This window comes from Pollicipes pollicipes, unplaced genomic scaffold (assembly GCF_011947565.3).
Source record: "Pollicipes pollicipes isolate AB1234 unplaced genomic scaffold, Ppol_2.1 Scaffold_6686;HRSCAF=7923_pilon_pilon_pilon, whole genome shotgun sequence".
NCBI classification, from domain to species: domain Eukaryota; kingdom Metazoa; phylum Arthropoda; class Thecostraca; order Pollicipedomorpha; family Pollicipedidae; genus Pollicipes; species Pollicipes pollicipes.
The window spans coordinates 24,613,226-24,632,283 of NW_023596921.1; the positions used below are offsets into that span (position 1 = coordinate 24,613,226).

At 50.7% G+C, this 19,058-nt stretch overlaps 1 protein-coding gene across 1 annotated transcript in view; it reads left to right on the forward strand.

The window, feature by feature from the left end:
- Positions 1–19,058, forward strand: part of LOC119108094 (Down syndrome cell adhesion molecule-like protein Dscam2) — a 223,129-nt gene that overhangs the window by 184,358 nt on the left and 19,713 nt on the right. The window contains exons 7-12 of the mRNA XM_037231671.1: positions 6,519–6,708; positions 8,028–8,181; positions 10,383–10,514; positions 10,989–11,133; positions 11,697–11,848; positions 13,988–14,098. Coding sequence (XP_037087566.1) covers positions 6,519–6,708; positions 8,028–8,181; positions 10,383–10,514; positions 10,989–11,133; positions 11,697–11,848; positions 13,988–14,098 — 884 coding nt within the window. The remainder of the gene's footprint in view (positions 1–6,518; positions 6,709–8,027; positions 8,182–10,382; positions 10,515–10,988; positions 11,134–11,696; positions 11,849–13,987; positions 14,099–19,058) is intronic.

Below are 19,058 nucleotides of genomic sequence, written 5' to 3' on the forward strand. Positions count from 1 at the left end.
TGCTCGCAGTACATTTTGCAAGCATTCCTCTGCGACAGTTATTGCCCGGAAGGCCTACACAATACATATCTTTTTGTTTCCCTTCCACCCAGCGACATATATTAAAGTCAAGTTTAACTCGTTTTGAAAACATTTTGCCAGTGCTATGCGACGTCAGATTGCGAATGCAATCGAGCCAAGACAAAATGGCACTGAAAGGTTCTGGGATTAAAACTAAAAACTCTTACCGGCCTTTCACAGAGACGTTGGTGTAATATAAACCACAGCAACTGTGCTGCCAGAAAAAGACAAGTCTTATCTGTGCTCTCAACAGTCGGAGCCTATTCTCGCCGGTGTCGGAACAAAAAGTCGAATGGAAAAAGTCGAATTGTGAAAAGTCGAATAAAAATGTTGACTGAAAAGGGGCGAACGTCGAAGAGTCCACAGGATTAAAAGTCGTCAGGGAAATAAGTTAAATGAGGTGAAAGTTGAATAAAAAAACGGAAGGAAAAAAAATCAAAAGACATAAAAGCTAAGAGGGATAATGCTCAAATCAGAAAACAAATCTTGGGGAATGAAGTGGGCAGGAATAAATGTCGAGTTAGAAAGGTTGCACTGGAAAAAAATAAAAAGTGCACTGACTAAGAGTCGAAAGGGATTTCAGTCCACGGGGCTTTTAGTAAAAGAAGTCAAAAGACGAAAGGTCCAAAGTGACAAAAACTGGTAGTAGGCTTACGAGCCATTAGGAGTGCTTATGATGACACATTCGGAATCATAAACACAACTCGAGACGCTGGGGTGCTGACAATGTAATGGATGTTGGCTCTATAACGTCGTTTAACGGAGCCGGTATCTTGAAAGTCAATAACTCGCCGTAAGAATGCTGAATCCGGAAAGGCAGACAGGGTGGTATAGTTTTCCATTTATATGGAGGGCAGAAGAGACTAAAGCGCCCCAATTTGAGAGAAAAGCGTCGAATCTGTGGAAAAATTTTTTTGTTTGCGTTTCCAAGAAGGGTTGTGTTTTGCGAAACTATGCTCCTAGCCGATCCATCAAAAGATTAAGGTGCTCATTGCTGACGTCAACACTAAAGTTTTGTGACTGGAACGGTTCCACGTTATGCAGGGGGGGGGGGGGGGGGGGTTAAGGGTTTCATAATGCACACGCAGGCTCACTATCGACACAGTCGCACAACAGATACCGTATTTAGGCACCTTGGTGACAGCTTTCCCGAAGGCCACCTTAAAGTATGCCTGGACCCGTCCTGGCCGGCCTGATAGCGTTACGTTCCGTACAGGCGTTTGATCTGATCTGTCTGATCCGTCTGGTCTCGTTCTGTCCCATCAGGTCCGCTTGGTCCGTCGGGGTCCGTCTGATCTCGTTCTGTCCCACTAGGTCCGTTTGGTCCGTCGGGTTCCGTCGGGTTTCGTCTGGTCTCGTTCTGTCCCATCAGGTCCGTTTGGTCCGTCGGGGTCCGTCAGGGTCCGTCTGGTCTCGTTCTGTCCCATCAGGTCCGTTTGGTCCGTCGGGTTCCGTCGGGTTCCGTCTGGTCTCGTTCTGTCCCATCAGGTCCGTTTGGTCCGTCGGGTTCCGTCGGGTTCCGTCTGGTCTCGTTCTGTCCCGTCAGTTTCTTCTCGACTGCGTCGGGAGGCGTCCGATGCTGTCAGATCGGGTCCGGTGGCGCGCGGTCCCGTCTGGTCTCATCTGGTCTTGTCTGGCCTCATACAATCCGCTCCCACCTTGCCTGTTCTCACCTGGTCCTTTTTATGAGATCTGGTCCCGTGCAGTCCCGCTCGCTCCCGTCTTGTCCCGTCCCGTCCCACCTAGGCCCATCCAGTCTCATTCAGTCCCATCCGTCTCCTGTGGCCGCAGCGTTGCCCACACTGCATTCCAGTCGTCAAGTCCCGATAATTTTCCTGTTTTAAATCACTTGGCTACTGCTGTGTTTACTTATCGCTTTTATCTTTGCCCTGCTAAGGTTTTGCATTCCGACTTACTCCAAGCAGGCATATTATACCTGTGACATGTCACGTGGTACAGTGAGACATTTGCTGCATTGACCCCGTTTTCATTCCGCCGCAGACTTTCGTACCGTCGATTTTTTGTATTTTGCTTTTTTATCCGACTTGTATCCCCGTCGACTTTTATCCGTTTCGACTTTATGTCGTTTGATGTTTTGCCATTCGACAACGAGGTGAACGAGGAATGACCGACCGAAGATGCGAGTATATCTGCTTTGAATGTCCAAAATGAGCTGAAACGATATGTGCAAAAGATGAGCACACTACTCCGGCACACAACTTCTTATCTGAGGTACTTGCGTTGCTTATCACAACCGTATCATCTTGATCCCTTAAGCATGCCTTGCCTCACTAAGCAGAATTGACAAATCAAATACAATAAGAATTGCTATCCACTCGCAAATAAGAAAGGCATGATTTAATGGCATTCCTTTTTAAAGTCATGCTGACTTTCCCCACCGGAACATACGGCACGCACGCGTGGTGCCCTGGGAACTGCGTCACATTGCCGCGGCGCGAATACTGACAAGAGATGACAGCAAATGATTGGCACCATTGGCTCCAGGTATCGTTGGCGTCACTCATGATTGCCATTCGGAGCGATGCCATCCTAATATATGTTTTAGCTATTGAGGAGTATAGGAGCAAAAGAACACTCAGGCGGAGCAGCGATTCACCTATAATTGATGATACCAGGCGTAAACGTCTGTAGGACTTTTCACCGACGGCAAAAATGTGTGTGAATACATGTGTCAACAAAACGTTTTTTACAATAACATGCGGCTGTCGGCTGCAGGCTTAACCAATGCCAACGGTCGCGAGCTTTCATGGCTGCAGGGACCGTGCTCAGACCAGACGAGATTTTAATGAGCGCACCCGTGCGTGGCTGATGTGACGTTTTTGTTAAATGCCGCAGAAAGGCAATTCGTCTGCCCGAGTGGTGCTCAGCCGGAGCCGGCGAGATGACTCAGCAGCGGTGCCGCCGTCTGGTGGCCGCCGCCGCAGGCTCGGCGATGCGCCCCCGGCGACTCTTCCCGGTCTAGCCAGCGATCAGCCGTTTAATGAATTCGTAATCCCCGAGTCGGGCGAGCGCCGCCAAAGTCATCAAACTGGGACGGCCGGCCGGCCGCGGCGCGCCCCGGCGGACCGGCTCGGTCCGCCGCCCGCCGCTCCCTGCAGCTGAAGACTCTGTAGCGGTCTGTCTCCGGACCTGGAGGCGCTCAAAGAAAGTCGCTGGTATCGGTATCTGGAGGCGGTGCAAAAGTCAGCTGTTCTTGTACACAGTGTTCTAGATGCTGCCAAATTCCCCAGCTGCATGTGATAAAGCATCTATCGAGTCCGGTGTTGTTCCGTCCAATGGCAAGTTGGGTTCTGTCTTTCCAAACGCATAATTCGACGAATTCCGACGATTCAAACAACTCAGACCCATTGCGACCCGGCTGACTGCTGTGAAGTTAACCGAGCGCGTTGTGTGTAATGTGCCAGTGTAATTTTTGGGCGGCCACCACATACTTCGTTAACAACAGTGCGGAATTACACCCGAACACTATATTTAGGTGAACGTGTTCGACGCCATGATGTATCGTCCGGAAACAAAGTAATGAGGGAAAGGCTTTATCCATGACGTCTGTTGATGCTTTTGAAGCTGTTGGCAATATCGAGCACGGTCGGCTGCCGGAGAAGCACAGTTAGTTTGACATCAATACTGACTGGTTCCGAATTTGGCTCAGCGACCTTAGCGGCGCGATGGCCATGAAGTGTTGCGAGGGACCAACGGCGCGGAACAGGAGTCAATGCTGGGACCGGGCTTATTTTTATAATTAGCTAGCCACATACCATTTCATATTACCGGCTTCAAGATTGTTATGTAAGCATGCGATGCTCAGTTTATTCCTGCCCGTGACGCAAACTTCAATTCAGCTGAAGGATGTGATTGGACCAGTTTGACCGCAACCGACTCTCGGTTTGTTCAAAATAGTTTTGAGATAAACCCCACGAGAACTGATGTTATCAGTGCCTGCTCCGATCAGCCACGCTTTGTGGGGTCGTTCTCTGTCCGTTTTGATGGCTCCGACATTCAATCTCCTGAGGATCGTGACCATGTCGTGAAAAAACATTTAAGTCGGGAAGCATACGTTCCAGTGTCATAAAACAATCCTGTGCCTGCAATTTTGACACTCCAAGACGTTTGCACGAATTAATGAAAAATTCAAACGGGACATGATTCAGACACTAATTTTTCCTTATTTTCAACGTTTTGTGGCATCTGAGAATAAACGTAAGAAGTGACATTTATACCCTGATGTTCTAAAAGTGAACGTGAAGTGAAGACTGAGACATTGCTTAGTGGCACGTTCTTAACAATCTTGCGCGCATAAGCAAGTGTGTTCATCTACATGCTCCTTTTCCTCACATTCTGGCTTCATTGAGATGGCTAAGAGTTCGTTAGCTATTGTTCAAACGTGACGCGTCAGCAGCGCTCAAAATTTCGCATCATGCCCAATCGCCGGCATCATCAAAACAGCGCGTGCTGTCTTGGGAAGCAGCATGACCTAGCGAGCTTGAGGAAGCGCAGCACGCCGTCTGCGTCTGTCCGAGGCGCGCACAGAGAGACCTCGACGGGACCTTGTCTTCCAAGCTACGTCAACATGGCACAGCTGTCATGTACACGGAGGTGTGCGAGCCAGCAGCCAACATGGCACAGCTGTCATGTCACGTACACGGAGGTGTGCGAGTCAGCAGCCAACATGGCACAGCCGTCACGTACACGGAGGTGTGCGAGCCAGCAGCCAACATGGCACAGCTGTCACGTACACGGAGGTGTGCGAGCCAGCAGCCAACATGACATAGCTGTCACGTACACGGAGGTGTGCGAGCCAGCAGCCAACATGACATAGCTGTCACGTACACGGAGGTGTGCGAGCCAGCAGCTCTCGTTGCCTGCATGCGGCGACTGCGGCCTTTATCACAACAGTTCTCTACGTGCTATTGACGTCTTGTAAGTCTAATTGGACTGATTAGAATTACTGTTGTTTGCTTCGTATTTTCTGTGGACATCTAATTCTGCGAGCCCGTGACTCTTGATAAAAAGCTACTGTGTGGAGGTTAGTAGAACGCATGATGATGATTAATCCATGCCACCGGTCCCCACTTGTGTGTTTTAGGAAAGTGGTCGACCTTTGGTTCACCACGCCGACGGGCTGCAATGACGACTTTCACTTGTTCATTTAAACCATTGCCAGGAGGGCAGCTCTGTCCACCGAGACGCCTGCGCCTCTGACGCTTCTTGTCTTGCAGAAAGACGAACAGTCAACAAATGACGGGCACATGATCGACGAGTGACCGATGATCAGACTATGGATGACCGAGCCTGGCGTCCGTCAACGCCAAATGTCCCGTCGCGCATTAGCCAATCCCATCGACCATCGATCGGAGCTTAGTGCTGGGCAGAGCTGGGCGTCCTGCTGAAGCTGCCAAACTGACGGCCCCAGTCGATGATGGCGTCTGGCAGCTCGCGGTCAGAGTTCGACGGAACCAGCGAGTGGCCTGGCTTGTACAACATTTCGAGGCCCGCGGCGATCGTCATCTGTCAGCCCCGGTCGGCTCGGAAAATACTCAGTGTCAGGTTCAGCTCAGTGTCGGGTTCAGCTCAGTGTCGGGTTCAGCTATTGTGGGAGAGCTTCCATGAGTTTGCGCACCACAATCACGGTGGAATAGCTTATGGGAACTGCGTGAATATGGCACTCGTAGATCTTCAATTTAGAACTATTTTTTGCTAATTTGTGTTGTTTTCAAGTATAAAAGTTTAAACCACTTAGTGCTGTCATGGTGAGATGGCCAAGTCGTCTGCCGGGTTTTCGCATTGACGGGTAAGGCGCGTGGCAAAGTTAGCTATATCTGAACTTCGCATGTGTTAGGTACCTTCATGCCGGGTTCAATGAACCATATTCACTATTAACCTTATTTATGCGGGTATTAGGCGTAAAGGAAATGCGATTGCATCTTGCGTTCCTAGGACGTTTCTATGGGTGACGAGTCAAACCAAATTGGACAGATTTTTGCCGTAAGTTGTCCGCCAGTCAAGCATTTCGTGCATTTTTAGATGAGTCATAGTCCCCCAGGCTCCTCAAACACTCAACAGGGCGTGCCTCTTAATTCGGGGCCTTTCAACCCGCCTCTCCGTAGCTCAGTGCGCATGCCGTTAAAATTGGCTGCACTGATTCGTTTGCAACAACTTGCAGGGAACTTGGTGAGTTGGATTCGGAGTCAGCGGGGGCTGAAAGAGCATTCGGCGCGGTTCTAACTATACAGAAGATGGCATCGGCAGATCGAATTTAGAAATACCATTCATTGTTTCAGCGGCAGACATTTCGTTCTCATCTATCAACGGTGGTTATCTTTGTAAAATCTCTCAGCTTCCTCGCACGGGGTGTTTGGTGACGAAGAGACGTAGCCCGAGGGGCGTCGTTGGTAACCCCTCAATCAGCCCAACAACGCAGCGCGTCCTTCTGCCGGCAGCTGGTCGCGGCGGAGGTCGCTGGCGGCTGACCAGCCGGCGGTGGAGCCGCTCGGCGCTGGCGGTGACGTCACGCCTGCGGGTGCGCTGCTGGTGATCCGGAGTGCGCGGCCCCGTCACACCGGCTGGTACTCCTGCCGGGCGGAGAGCCCCGCCGGCCATGCCACCGCTGACGTCTTCTTGGAGGTGCAGGTGAGGCTGGCGCGAGGTGGCCGATGGGCTCACGGTTGTTGGCAGTGACGGGCGGCGATGGGCCGGGCCCGGACGGCTGGCGGCCGATCAGTCGCCGCGGACGAGCCCGTCGCCTTCCGCGCCTGTTGGTGACACGCTCGTCAGAGGTATGTGGCTTCACTGCGCCACTTCCTGTGACTGGTGCCATTTTGCATGGCTTGAAGCATGACGGAAACAGCGAGCTGATGATTAAGTACGGAAATTTAACGACATATTCCACGTCTAAGATAATTTAGCGTTGCCATCTCTCGCCTCGAGTGCCTTGGATACGACGAAACTTGTGTTCGGTGGCCTGGCGCGGGCAGAATGCAATATTGGATGCAATGTGCTACAAAATCCTGTCGTGATACAGCTTGACTTGAGCATCAGTATAACGCCACCAGGGTAGGTCGTCCTCGCGAATGATTGCGATGTAGGTCTGAATTCGTGTGTGATATCGATGACCCCCTTACGCGGTGAGGAGGAGAGTGCGCAGCTGTCCGCTGCAGACCAGCCGGTAGGTCTGGAGAGGCCCCGTGTGGTCAGGCACGGCCGACAGCAGTCCCGGCACTGGGAAATGAGCTGCAGCCAATCTTGGAAAGTTGCAGGCTGAATGGACACGGGGGAATTATTTCTGCGAAGGAGTATCTAATATTCCCTTCTCCAGCTCGCTTTTCGGGCTTCCGTGGCTCTGTGAGGGTAAACGTGACTTATCGCTTTCATGCAGTAGGTACTGCGATCGCCTTAACTTCTGCCCCTCAGACCACGCTGTTGGAGACCCACCTGCCGTTCAGATGTGTTGCCTCTGGACGCATATGTGCTTCATTCTGCCCTTGGAATGTTGTTGTGACCTAGTCTCAACTATAAAAAAGCTGGTGACCTTGTCTCCCCCTGCTCATCAGGTGACATTGCGTTGTCTGTGACCGTGTCGGCGCTTCAGTCCGCCCTATTGTGCCAAGACTAGGTCCTACCGCCTCTCAGACGGGACTGCCACCGTCTTTCCTGCAGAAGGATAGATGTGGCTGTCTCTTTCTCCCTTCCCATGTGGTACTTGGGGACCTCCGTTACCTCAAAGAAGGGACCCAACCTTCATCTGAGGAAGTCTCCCCTTACCCCCAGGTGGTGATCTCATGACTGTCCCCCCTTTCAGGTGGTGCCACGTGTGGCCGTCTCCTGCCGTCTCTCAGATGGTGCTGTTCGTGACCTAGCCTCCTCTCTACCCCAGATGGTGCCATCAGTGACCTTGTATCCATCTTCTTCAGATGGTGTCCTCTCTGATGGCGTACCCTCCCCTGTCCCAGATGATACTGTCGGTGAGCGTCTCGCCGGCGCGGGTGACGGTAAACCGCGGCGGCACGTTCCGCCTCACCTGCACGGCGCCCCGACCCGCCTCTCTGCTCTGGCTGCGGGACGGGGCACGCATCGACACCGGCCGCCACCTCTCAGTCGCGCAAGGTACGTGCTGTTAATTAGCGGCCAGCAATAAATCGTCTGGCGCGAGCCGCCACTCGACGGTGCCGCCGCTCTCCTCCTCCTGCAGGATCGAGGCGGCAGACGGCGGCCGTGTGCAGGGTCCAACGCATCGAGAAAGAGAGGGAGAGAGAGAGAGAGAGAGAGAGAGAGAGAGAGGAGAGAGAGAGAGAGAGAGAGAGAGAGAGAGAGAGAGAGAGAGAGAGAGAGAGAGAGAGAGAGAGAGAGAGAGACCGAGAGCGAGACGGAGTGCAGGATTTGAAGCGAACGCTGTAGAGGAAAGTGCGACCAGACTTTAATGGGCTTTGACGGCTGATTTTACGTGAGTGCTTAGCGCGCAAGCACTTTCTAAAGGACTGGAAATGCGAGTCCTTCTGACCGCTTGATGTGCAGTAAACTGGACAAATGCACGTGGCCGCCAAAACTGTCCTCAGGGAATGTCAAATTTCTAGTGCAAACATCTTATCTCATGTGAAGAGGGGGGGGGGGGGGAGGGTGGCACGGCCACCCTGGGCCTTCTCTTGGATACGCAATCGATTGCAGGTATCTTGCAGTGAGGCGGCACCTTGGCGCAGTGCTCGTGAGTTTCCAGATCGCTCTTCTCAACTCCGGCCGGCCGTAATCCGGGGATTCATGGATGTCGTGACTCAAAAACGCCACGAGGCGCGTTCTGACATTACCGAAAGGCTATGCTTTAATCCACCTTGCCGGGCACGTTCACATTCTACTAATACCTTTCTCTCAGAGCCAACTCATTTCGGAGTGATGCAGACTTTCATCCAAAATCTCTTCACGACTCTCCCCTGTATCTTACCGTCACCTTTCCTGGCAACGCCCCCTGCTTTGCCTGGCCCTGACCTGTCGCTGCCTCTCGGCGGCAGCCTGGGCGCGCCTCTGCGACGGCTGCTCCGAATAACGACCGTGCCCGGCGGCGGCTTGATTAGCGCTTTGTTGCCGCCGGCGGGGAATGGTCCTGCGACACGCGCTCTCTGCGGTGGGCTCTGAGGCGGGCTGGGGGTGGGTTCTGAGCCGTGGGATGGGTGAGAGTGGGATGGCTTCTAAGGCGGGGGGTGGGGGTGGCATGGGCTCTGGGGTGGGAATGGGGTGGGGGGGGGACGGAATGTTCGGGAACATCCTCAGGAGCCTCGGGAAGGGACTGGCGGCAAAGTCGGAGGTGGCGGAGACGGCATATTCCAACAGGGACGACTGAGCAGAGACGGTGCTGTCCCAACCAAAGACGATATGGGCCGAGCAGAGTCGATATGGGCCAATCAGAGATGGTGCGAGTCCAGCCAAGACGATACGGACACAGACGCAGACGGTATTGGTCCTCCTAGAGACGATGTGGACCGACCATGCCGGCCCTGACACAAGCGTTATCAGCGATGTCGTTGGTCCGACAAGAGATGGTGCGAGCCTAAGCGGAAATGCGAAATGGTACTGACTACGTCAGGGATGGTTCATAAATGCGATGAGGACCAACATCAAAGACGACGGCTGGTTCATACTGACGGAAGAGACGGCATAAGAGACGGCATTGGCCTTGCCAAACATGGTATGGACCAGGTCGGGACGGTGCTGGCCCCTTAAGAGATACAGGTGAGAGACGGTGTTGCCATGGATGTAGCCATCTTCGGGGTTGGTGAAGATCTAGAGACTTAAAGGCCGACCAGATTATTTTTTCTCCAGTTTTCCCGTATGAAATGGCACGAAGGCAGAATTGGCCCTGTTGCATTTAAAACCTGGCTGCGTCCATAGGTGTTGGCCCTGTAAGACACGATGAGCACTCAATCAGAGACGATAGGTGCATAGCGAGAGACGAATGGCCCCCTTGTGGTCAAAGATGAGAGAGTGTACGGCCCAATCAAACACGGCATAGGCCCAACCAAGCACGGCATACGGGCCTCATCAGAGGCGACTTGGGTGCAGCCGAAGGCAGCGGCGCATGGACTCTGTGGTGCGAGTGGATGGCGATCTTTGTATGTGCTTTTGACTGGCAACATTTGAGAAATCTAGCACTAGATCTGTTTATGGTCGCTACATTTATAAAAAAGGCGTCGCGTGGAAGCCCAGCTATCTTGCTAACTTATGGCTTGGCCAGCGACGTTCTTGCACGTGCCTTAACGCTATTCGTTCACCACTTAGATGCCCGGGCCTAGTCTAAGTCTTGGCGTTGATATTTCCAGAAATGACAAGTGACCTGCAGGTGTCCCGGCTGGAGGGGGCTGACATGAAACAGTCGGCGCAGGGCATGTACCAGTGCTTCGCCTCCAGCAAGTTTGACTCAGTTCAGGCCGCCGTCCAGGTGCTCCTCGGAGGTGAGCGGCTGGCGTGATCTAGATCTGTCAAGGGAAATGTGGACCTGGTGAAGACTATCTGAAAGTGGCATGAGGCTCCTCAAGCCTCTTCCCCGAGCTCTTGCAGCTGATACGATTTTACGTCAGTGATCGTACCCAAATAAGATTTTGGAAACTAGGGGTAGCAGGAAATAAGGGCTCATGTGTTAATCTTTTGTTGGATGTTATTTGTCCAGGCATCAGATTCATCATGTATGGAATGTCGAGGTGCCACGTAACAGCGGTTTCAGACGTACTCAGTTGAATTCACACTCTTGTTAAGTACATGGTGGGACGCGGTATCAGCCAGGAGACCTGCCACAATTTTTTTCAGATATGCTGCCAAAGTGTATCACAACGCCACAGGCGTGATGAAACCTCTGTCACCATGCTCCCGTGCCGAAAATGCTAAGCCAGGTTCGTCAAATGTTCCTTAAGCCGATTGTTTACCAACAGACTCGCATCCCGTTCTGCTGGAGAAGTTCATCAACCACACGGTGCCGCCGTTCGCCGCCATTTCCCTCCGATGCGTCGCGAACGCCTCGCCAACGCCGCAGATCAGCTGGCTTCTGGACGGCTACCCGCTGAGCCCCGACCACAGGTGGGATTCGGGGCGGTCGTGGTCAGCATGGTGGTCCATGTTAAGTCAAGTTCGGGCCAACGCAGGTCAGCGTCGAGGAACTTCGGGCTGACACGTGGAACACGGCCGAACGCTGGGATGAGGGGACCACTTCGGCGCTGTCGATCATTATCAACGTCATCACTGCTCATCACCGGTCATCTGCGGGCTTGATCACTTACCTTTCAACTCTGTGATGTAGTTGCTGAGATGTACAGCGTGTACAGCATGTACGGCGCGTATAGTGAGGGTGTACAGCGTGTACAGCGTGTGCGGCGTGTATAGTGAGACTGTGCAGCGCGTAAAATGCATACGGCGTGTATAGTGAGGGTGTGCAGCGTGTACAGCGTGTACGGCGTGTATAGTGAGGGTGTGCGGTGTGTACAGCGTGTACGGCGTGCGGATTGCGCTGTCGCCGGAGCTCTGCCTGCATGAACGATCCAGCGGACTGCTGTACGTCTATCGGTTGTTGCTGATATACGCGGAACGGCCATAAGAGCGACCTGACCCACTGGTCCGCCTATTTTTCTCTCCTGGTGCCACAGGCGGCTCATCGGCCAGTACGTCAGCGCCAACAATGACGTCATCAGTCACGTGAACATCAGCTCGGCAATGCCGGTGGATGGTGGATGGATCACGTGTCGCGCCGCCAACCGATTCGGAGCTGTCCAGCACGCGGCCCGCCTTAACATCTACGGTGCGTGATTCCCCCTTCATGATCGGATGAAGCATGACGACGATGTGGCAGGAACTGGGACACCAGTAACAGCAAAACATTGCACGTGGAACACGGCTGCATGTAAAGGCCGTCTTTCGAAGGGACAGTGGTTACGGCCACCCATTTTGCGTGGGAGCTCAGCTTGCATGAAGCGAAGTGTTGACTGGAAATGCATTTTGGCCTTTTTTATTTTTTTATTTCATGCTACTGTGCCCTCCGTGGCACCTTTTTAGTTGTACATGGTTGTTGTTTTGCCAGGTTTTTTGCGCTTTTGGTACTGTTTTTGTGTTACAAACTTCTAGAGGAAATGAGGCGTGCCCCCTCCCCCCCCCCTCTGTCAGCGTCCTTTGCAAAGAGTGAAAACAAAACCATGAATGTCGCGATAGTCTCGTCGCTCTGTTTTTGTCGCCGCGCGGAAGTTCCTTTTCGAAATTAGTTTCATACGAGGTTAAGAAATCCACGTCGTTGTTTTTTTTCTGCGAGCCGGCCGCTGGGATCGTATTGCATATGTATAGCGCCAGCTTATTAACACAGCGTATATGCTGTCAAAATCTGAAAGCGTCAATTTCTAAAAGCCCCCACGTTCGGAAACTCTATTTCTGTAGGCCCAGTGCACCCCATCTTCCTCGTTCGTTCCCGTCGGTTCGTGAAGGAAGGGGGGGGGGGGGGAGCGTCTGGAGAGTGACGACTGACTAAACCTACCCTGAAAAACCAATTAACGAGTTTATCTCTGGATGTGGCCTACTTTCTTTCAAAGTTGGGGGGAGGGGCGGGCAGGAACGGAAATGATGGCAGGGAGGAACTGGAGCCCTCCGGTTGAATAGGCAACCACACCCCTGCAGGGCCTAACCAACACCCCAGTCATTAATCATTTCTACAGCCTCGTCCTGTAAACGCTTTTCAACCGCCGTAAGTTCTTCAGTGCATTAGCGAGGAACATTATTCACATAGATAAGACAGTGGCATTAGCCTTATTCCTCGGAAACACCATGAGAAGCTATAACCAAACTATATACCAAGCTATAACTGATATATATCAAATATATATATATATATATATAAGCTCACAGATATATATATATATATATATATGTGTGTGTGTGTGTGTGTATATATATATATATTTATTTATTTATATTTATATATATATATATTTCTAATATGTACCACACCATATCTCCATTCCCCTGGTTTTTTCCAAGGAATAAGGCTAATGCTACTGTCTTGGCTATTCAACCGCCGTTTTCAACGGAGGTTCCTCGCTGGCAGCTCCGGACCGCCGTGCCTCTGGCGCTTGCGTTCCGTGTCGGCCATATTTCTCTGCTCTTGACACAGCTCCCGCAATTTCATAGAGTTTGTGCCATGTTTCCAGCTCACGTTCTTCGTAAGCTCACAGACGCGCTGGAATTGGACCGGGCGCGGTCTCACCTGATACTGCTGCCTCTGGTACAACCGTGTTTCGCCCCGACCATCTGCTACCACTTCATCTGGTCCTTCAAACCTGGTGCTCCTGCCATAGCCTGACGGCAAGCCACCGGTGGCAGTCCACCAGTCTTGCCATGGCATGTCGTGTGTAGCCACCGGTGGCAGTCCACCAGTCTTGCCATCGCGTGTCGTGTGTAGCCACCGGTGGCAGTCTTCCCGTCTTGCCACGGCATACCGTGTGTACGGAGCCCTCGATCCAGGCCTTGACCACCGCCCCGCCGCGCCGTGCCCCAGGCATTGTCCACGAGACAACGCCTGACCAGTGGCGACACGCTGCAGTCCTGACCGGAAATTGCGGCTGTCTGTATGCAGCTTTGAGGTTTTAATCACCTGCTTTCCTTACCGATCTAACCGCACGCGATGCACATAGCGACACAGAATGACGGCACAACATCATCTCGGTCGATGTAACTGCATGCGTTGTGATCACTGTTCAAGCAATGCTACTACAAACGATGAAGCAATCACAGTGCAATCACAAGCGGTGTAACCAAAACTCCAGGGCAGCACAAGCTCCGCAGACACACGTCACATGACCACAAACTTCGTTGCCAAAAGTGCCGAGTCATGCTCCGCTGTTCTGCAACTTAAGGTGCCCCGCCCGTCTATTGACCTGACCTGTCTGACCCTCAGGCAAGCCGCAGGTCAGACCAATGCCGGAGGTTTTGGCGGTGGCCGGCGAGTCCCTTCTGCTGACCTGCTCTGTCGGAGGTCACCCCATCCACGAGATTACATGGAGCCAAGGTGAGCAAGGTTTGGTCGCGACGCTGCTCTGGCTTACAGCGTGTGTTGGTCGACTTCCAAAAGAACTCTTCGGTAATATTTACGCAGACATGTATGTTTTGTGTATCTATCTTCGATGTCACTGGCTTATATATATATATATATATATATATATATATATATATATATATACATATATACATGTATATATATACGTGTATATATACATGTGTATATATATATATATATATGCATGTATATATGTATATATATTCTGTTGAAATCACAGTGGACTCAGAATTGATTATCTTTTTTGATGTTTTCTCAATAAATCTGATGTCAGCTTTCGCTTTTTCTCGACGCTCGTTTAAACTGGCCCAAAGCTCATGATAAAAGGAGATGGAGGTTGCCATACTGCATGGCCTGGTATAATCTATATTCTTAACGTTTCATCCACGGGTGTCGATTGGCATTCTTTTTTGAGAGTCCTGCCCGCCCCCTCCATAATGAGTTGTTTTTCCCAATGTTGGCTTGGTCCCCCCAATGTTTTTGGCCGGAACACTACAAAAAACGTGGGTAGAAAATGATCATAACATAAAGGCTTTCTTCTTTAATCTTTCTGCGTAGTGGTGTCTCGTACCACTCTCATAACAAAAAGTCACGGTTGTTCTCACTATAAGACAAAAGTCGTAGCAGCTGAACGGATAACCGATGCAATGAACTCCACATACATAGCGCCATAAGACACGCAATGATTCGTTAGTTTTAAGTGAAAATCTCCGGAATATGGGGATCACCTAAGTCCTTCATGGCTAACCCCGTTCCCGTCCCCCACAACCAAAATGCGTGCCGCCCCCCATGACCGCCATAGAAGAGCGCCACTGGCGCCCTAAGGTGGCCTCGAAAGGGGCGCCTTCACGTGCCGATCAGAAGAGACGCGTGCGTCCAGTGCCTGCTCCCTGCATCCAACCCTGCATGACTTTTGTACTGCTTAAATTAAAGACTTATCAATTATACAAAGATCAGGAACATAGATTGTGTTTAATCAAAATAAAGTGGGCTAAATCCGGTAAGAAAAATTGTGGGGTAGGTTGTTGAGCCTTCGGTTCGACTGCCCAATAGTTAACCAAAAAGACACCCCTATCTTCATTCTTCGCTGGTCATTTTCTAGAGTGACAGTCTTAGACAAATTCGGTATGATCGCGCGTTTATCAAATTCAAGTTCTCTCGTGGCTATTCTAACATAGATCTCGTGTCTACATACCTCAGCTTTTGGTGGCCCTCCGTGCCGATGGAAGGATCTACGCGCATTTGTCTGTTAATGAGAGTTCCCATTCGTGGGTGCATATTGCTCTAGAGCGACACGTTTTTGTCTCTGTTCAAGGACCGGCTCTGGTCCGTATTGCGCGGTGTTGTAGGATCGTAAGGTGGAAAGAGGTGGATGTAAGCGGATATACACCTGTAACTTAAGATGTTATATTGGCAAGCACCAATTACGCGTAAATGCTGCTGTTCAGGACGGATAATTTTCATGTAATAGGCTCATCATTTTGTGACGGCCAAGGCTACTAGAGAAGGCTACGCAGACGTGACGTCACCATGGGACTACAATTTGGTAGCCTGTAGTATGGCTTGTGGCTGATGCTACGCAAAGGTTGGTAGATGCTAGTAACATAATTACGAACGGAGATTTCGACAATGAGCTGAGTAGCCATCCTGTTCTACATCATTATTTCAATGTTATGGGAATAGATATTGTAAATTTTGCATTGAAAACCCTCTAAAGACAAAGTATTACCACGATCTGCTTCAAAAATAAATCCTACTAAACCACGTTTTCTAGGTTTAGTGCCCGCGCCATATTCGTCGTTGTCAACGTGCCCGAATATTTATATGTAATGCCTCTTTGTGGAATGTATATTTATTCGTAAGTAAATGGATATCATGTGTAATGTTTACATTATGAATGGGCGAGGATTGTTCATTTATCGTCGTACTGCAGTACCTAAATGAAGTGAAATGTGATAATACGGTAATGTGAGGAGGACAGGTGCAAACAATTTCGCTGTTTCTTTATTATGATCTTACTAGTCGTTAATTAACTTGCAGATCCATGATGTCGGATGGGTTAGGTGCAAAAGGTTTGGAGAGAATAATACCCCGACCACCCTTATATATCCCCAAGACTGTTCCCCAGCTGAGATACGGGCCACCATTCTTTGACTGGCAGAAATTGCAAAACCTGCCAGATATCGTCTTGAGCTTGCCCCGAAGGGACCCATTGGCTCCGAGGGGGCCCATAGCCAGCCGAATAGGTGGAGTTTTTAAACACAGAACACAACAAAACTGGGTACCTCTGGACTTCCAGGCGACCAAGAACAGTTGTAAGCGAAAGCAAAGGGTCTATGAGAAGTCCAAAAATATGCAGTGATTGGAAAAATTGTGAACTGGAAATTTCAGGCACCATTACACTGCCTAGGGACCCATGTTGTTTCCGGGGACCTATATGCCCACTCGCAAGATCATTTCGATCGTTAAGGAGCATTCCACGTTGCCCTTCATCTCTTTGCATTTGATCGGAGGGCCCTGCGCTGTTGTTGGGGCTCTTCCTGTTGGCGTACTGGGGCACTCTTGTCAATCACGGGCCCTTCCAAAGATTTTTCTCATTCGCCAGAAAGGCTCTGTGAACTATAGCCGGGGTCCCACATCTTAACCAGCCGGCGTATTCTCGGTTGCTCAGGGACCCCTTTACGTGGGTCTCGGTTAACCTACCAACATACTTGCCATATGCCCATGGGCCCTCTACATTGATCTAGGGCGTTTCCAATTCTCTGTCACTTACTTAGGGCCCTACAATCTTGCCGGGTCCCGTCTGATGGCCTATTTGGGCACACTCAGTTGTTCTGGGACCCTCCACACAGGGTCTTGGGTACTCCTTTTCTGAATGGGGGCCCTACGCTCTTGTGGGCAGGCATATATGATAATCTGCTCAGGCACATTCGATGGTTCGGGGGCCCTCTTCACTGGGACTCGGGCACGTGCCATTTGAATGGGGCTCTACGCACTTGTCGGGGGCCCCCTCTGTTCGCCTCCTCGGCCACACTGGATTGCTAGGGGACCTTGCACATTGGTTCTTGGTGTTTGAGTTCAGGGCCCTCTGCTCCTATCGGGGTCATCTGATAACCTGTTCGGGTACTCTCTATCCCTCGGGGGCCCTGCGCACCGTGTTTTGAGCACATCTTATTTGATTGGAGAGTCTTACGCTCCTGTCGGGAGCCCTTCTGATAAGATGTTTGGGTCCATTCGATCGTGGGGGCCCTCTTCATTGCGTCTTGGGTACTCTCTATTTCAATGGAGGGCCCTAGACTCTTGACACGGTCCCTATATGTTAACCTGCAAGGGCGCGTTCGATCGTGCAGAGCCCTACACGTTGCGTCGTCAGTATTTCTCATTTGAATGGATGGCCCTATGTTCTTAGCGGGTCCCATCTATTCAGCTGTTCAAGCTGGAGGCGGCTGCAGAGGGTGGGGGGGGGGGGGGGGGGCACTGGACCATGCACCATGAATCATGCCGAGGGGATCTATAGGCTCCGAAGAGCCCATACCCGGCCCGACAGCCGCAGTTTTCTTACAACAAAAAAAGAAAAAAGGGATGTCTTTGGGCTTACCGACGACCAAAAACCACTGTAAACAAAGGTAAAGAGTTTCTAAGCAAGCAATGTTCGTAAGCAAAGACAAAGCACCCCATGTCTATACATGCGTAGCACGCCTAGCTTGATAGGACTGTGCACAGTAGGATAGGTCTACGTGTTCACTAAACAAGTGAATAGGTAAATATATGTGTATATTATATATATATACCTACACACACACACACACGTACACACACATATATATATATATATATATATATATATATATTGCATACGACTTGTCTTAAAATGTAATGACCGAAATGCAAGAACATTTTTGGGAGGGGCCCCAAACCCCAGGGGCCCCACAATGTTTGTGCCTCCCCCTTGACGAAATCCTGGATCTGCCCCTTGTGTAACTTCTCAATGCGCGTCCCAGGGTGCTGCAAGGTCGTCTGGGCCGCCGTTTTTCATCTCCACCCTATGCTGTCGTTGTTGTATGTTGTTTTTTTTTACACAGACTGCTTCCACGCACTTCCGGCGGAAGTTTTCCGGGATAAATCACATTCGAATGGGTGAATGGGTTACCTCATCTCTCTGTCGCGGGCAGACTGGTAGCGCATTTCAGCAATAATTTTGTAGCTCTGACGCAAACCAACGCCATTTCCCACCTGCAAATGCGTCATTGAAGGTGCTAGGTCCTAAAAGATCCGACTTATAGAAATACGTATACTTTAACCACCCCGAAAAAGCAGCGTTTTCAGGCGGCCGTATTATCAGTGGCATACGACTTAGTCCCATGAGGACGTTAGAGCCTCGCTACCCAGAATGCAGTAATGCAAAGTTGACTTGGTGACAGCCAATCTGACGCGGCAAGACAAAACATCGTGATGTCAACAAGATCTGCATATGAAACAGGGAGCATGGCGTAAAGAATCGTCAGGAGAAATGAAGAGGAAAATTAATCAAATGTTATGCTTCCATAATCGGCTAACCTGTGCTAATATATGCTGTAGTGAAGCACTGAGGCGAATGCAAATTATTATTTGTAAAATGGACGCCAGGTGTGCGGAATCAGTACGAGAGTGTAGGTGTGTAAATGCATGATATGCAAGCATGCCAATGCAATTTTAGTTCATACGCTTGATCACAAAGTTGATAGCGCATACAAAACGCAATAAACCGTAATGTTGCATTTACCATACAATGCTATTTTTTTAATTGAACTATGTTCAAAACATTTGTGTCTGAAAAGGTCGCAACACATGCAGGTCAAATAAAGTATGACTTTCTTTTCCCTTGCCTGATATGCATCTTATGCAAGCAGTGTGCTAGTTTCCTCGTCAAAAG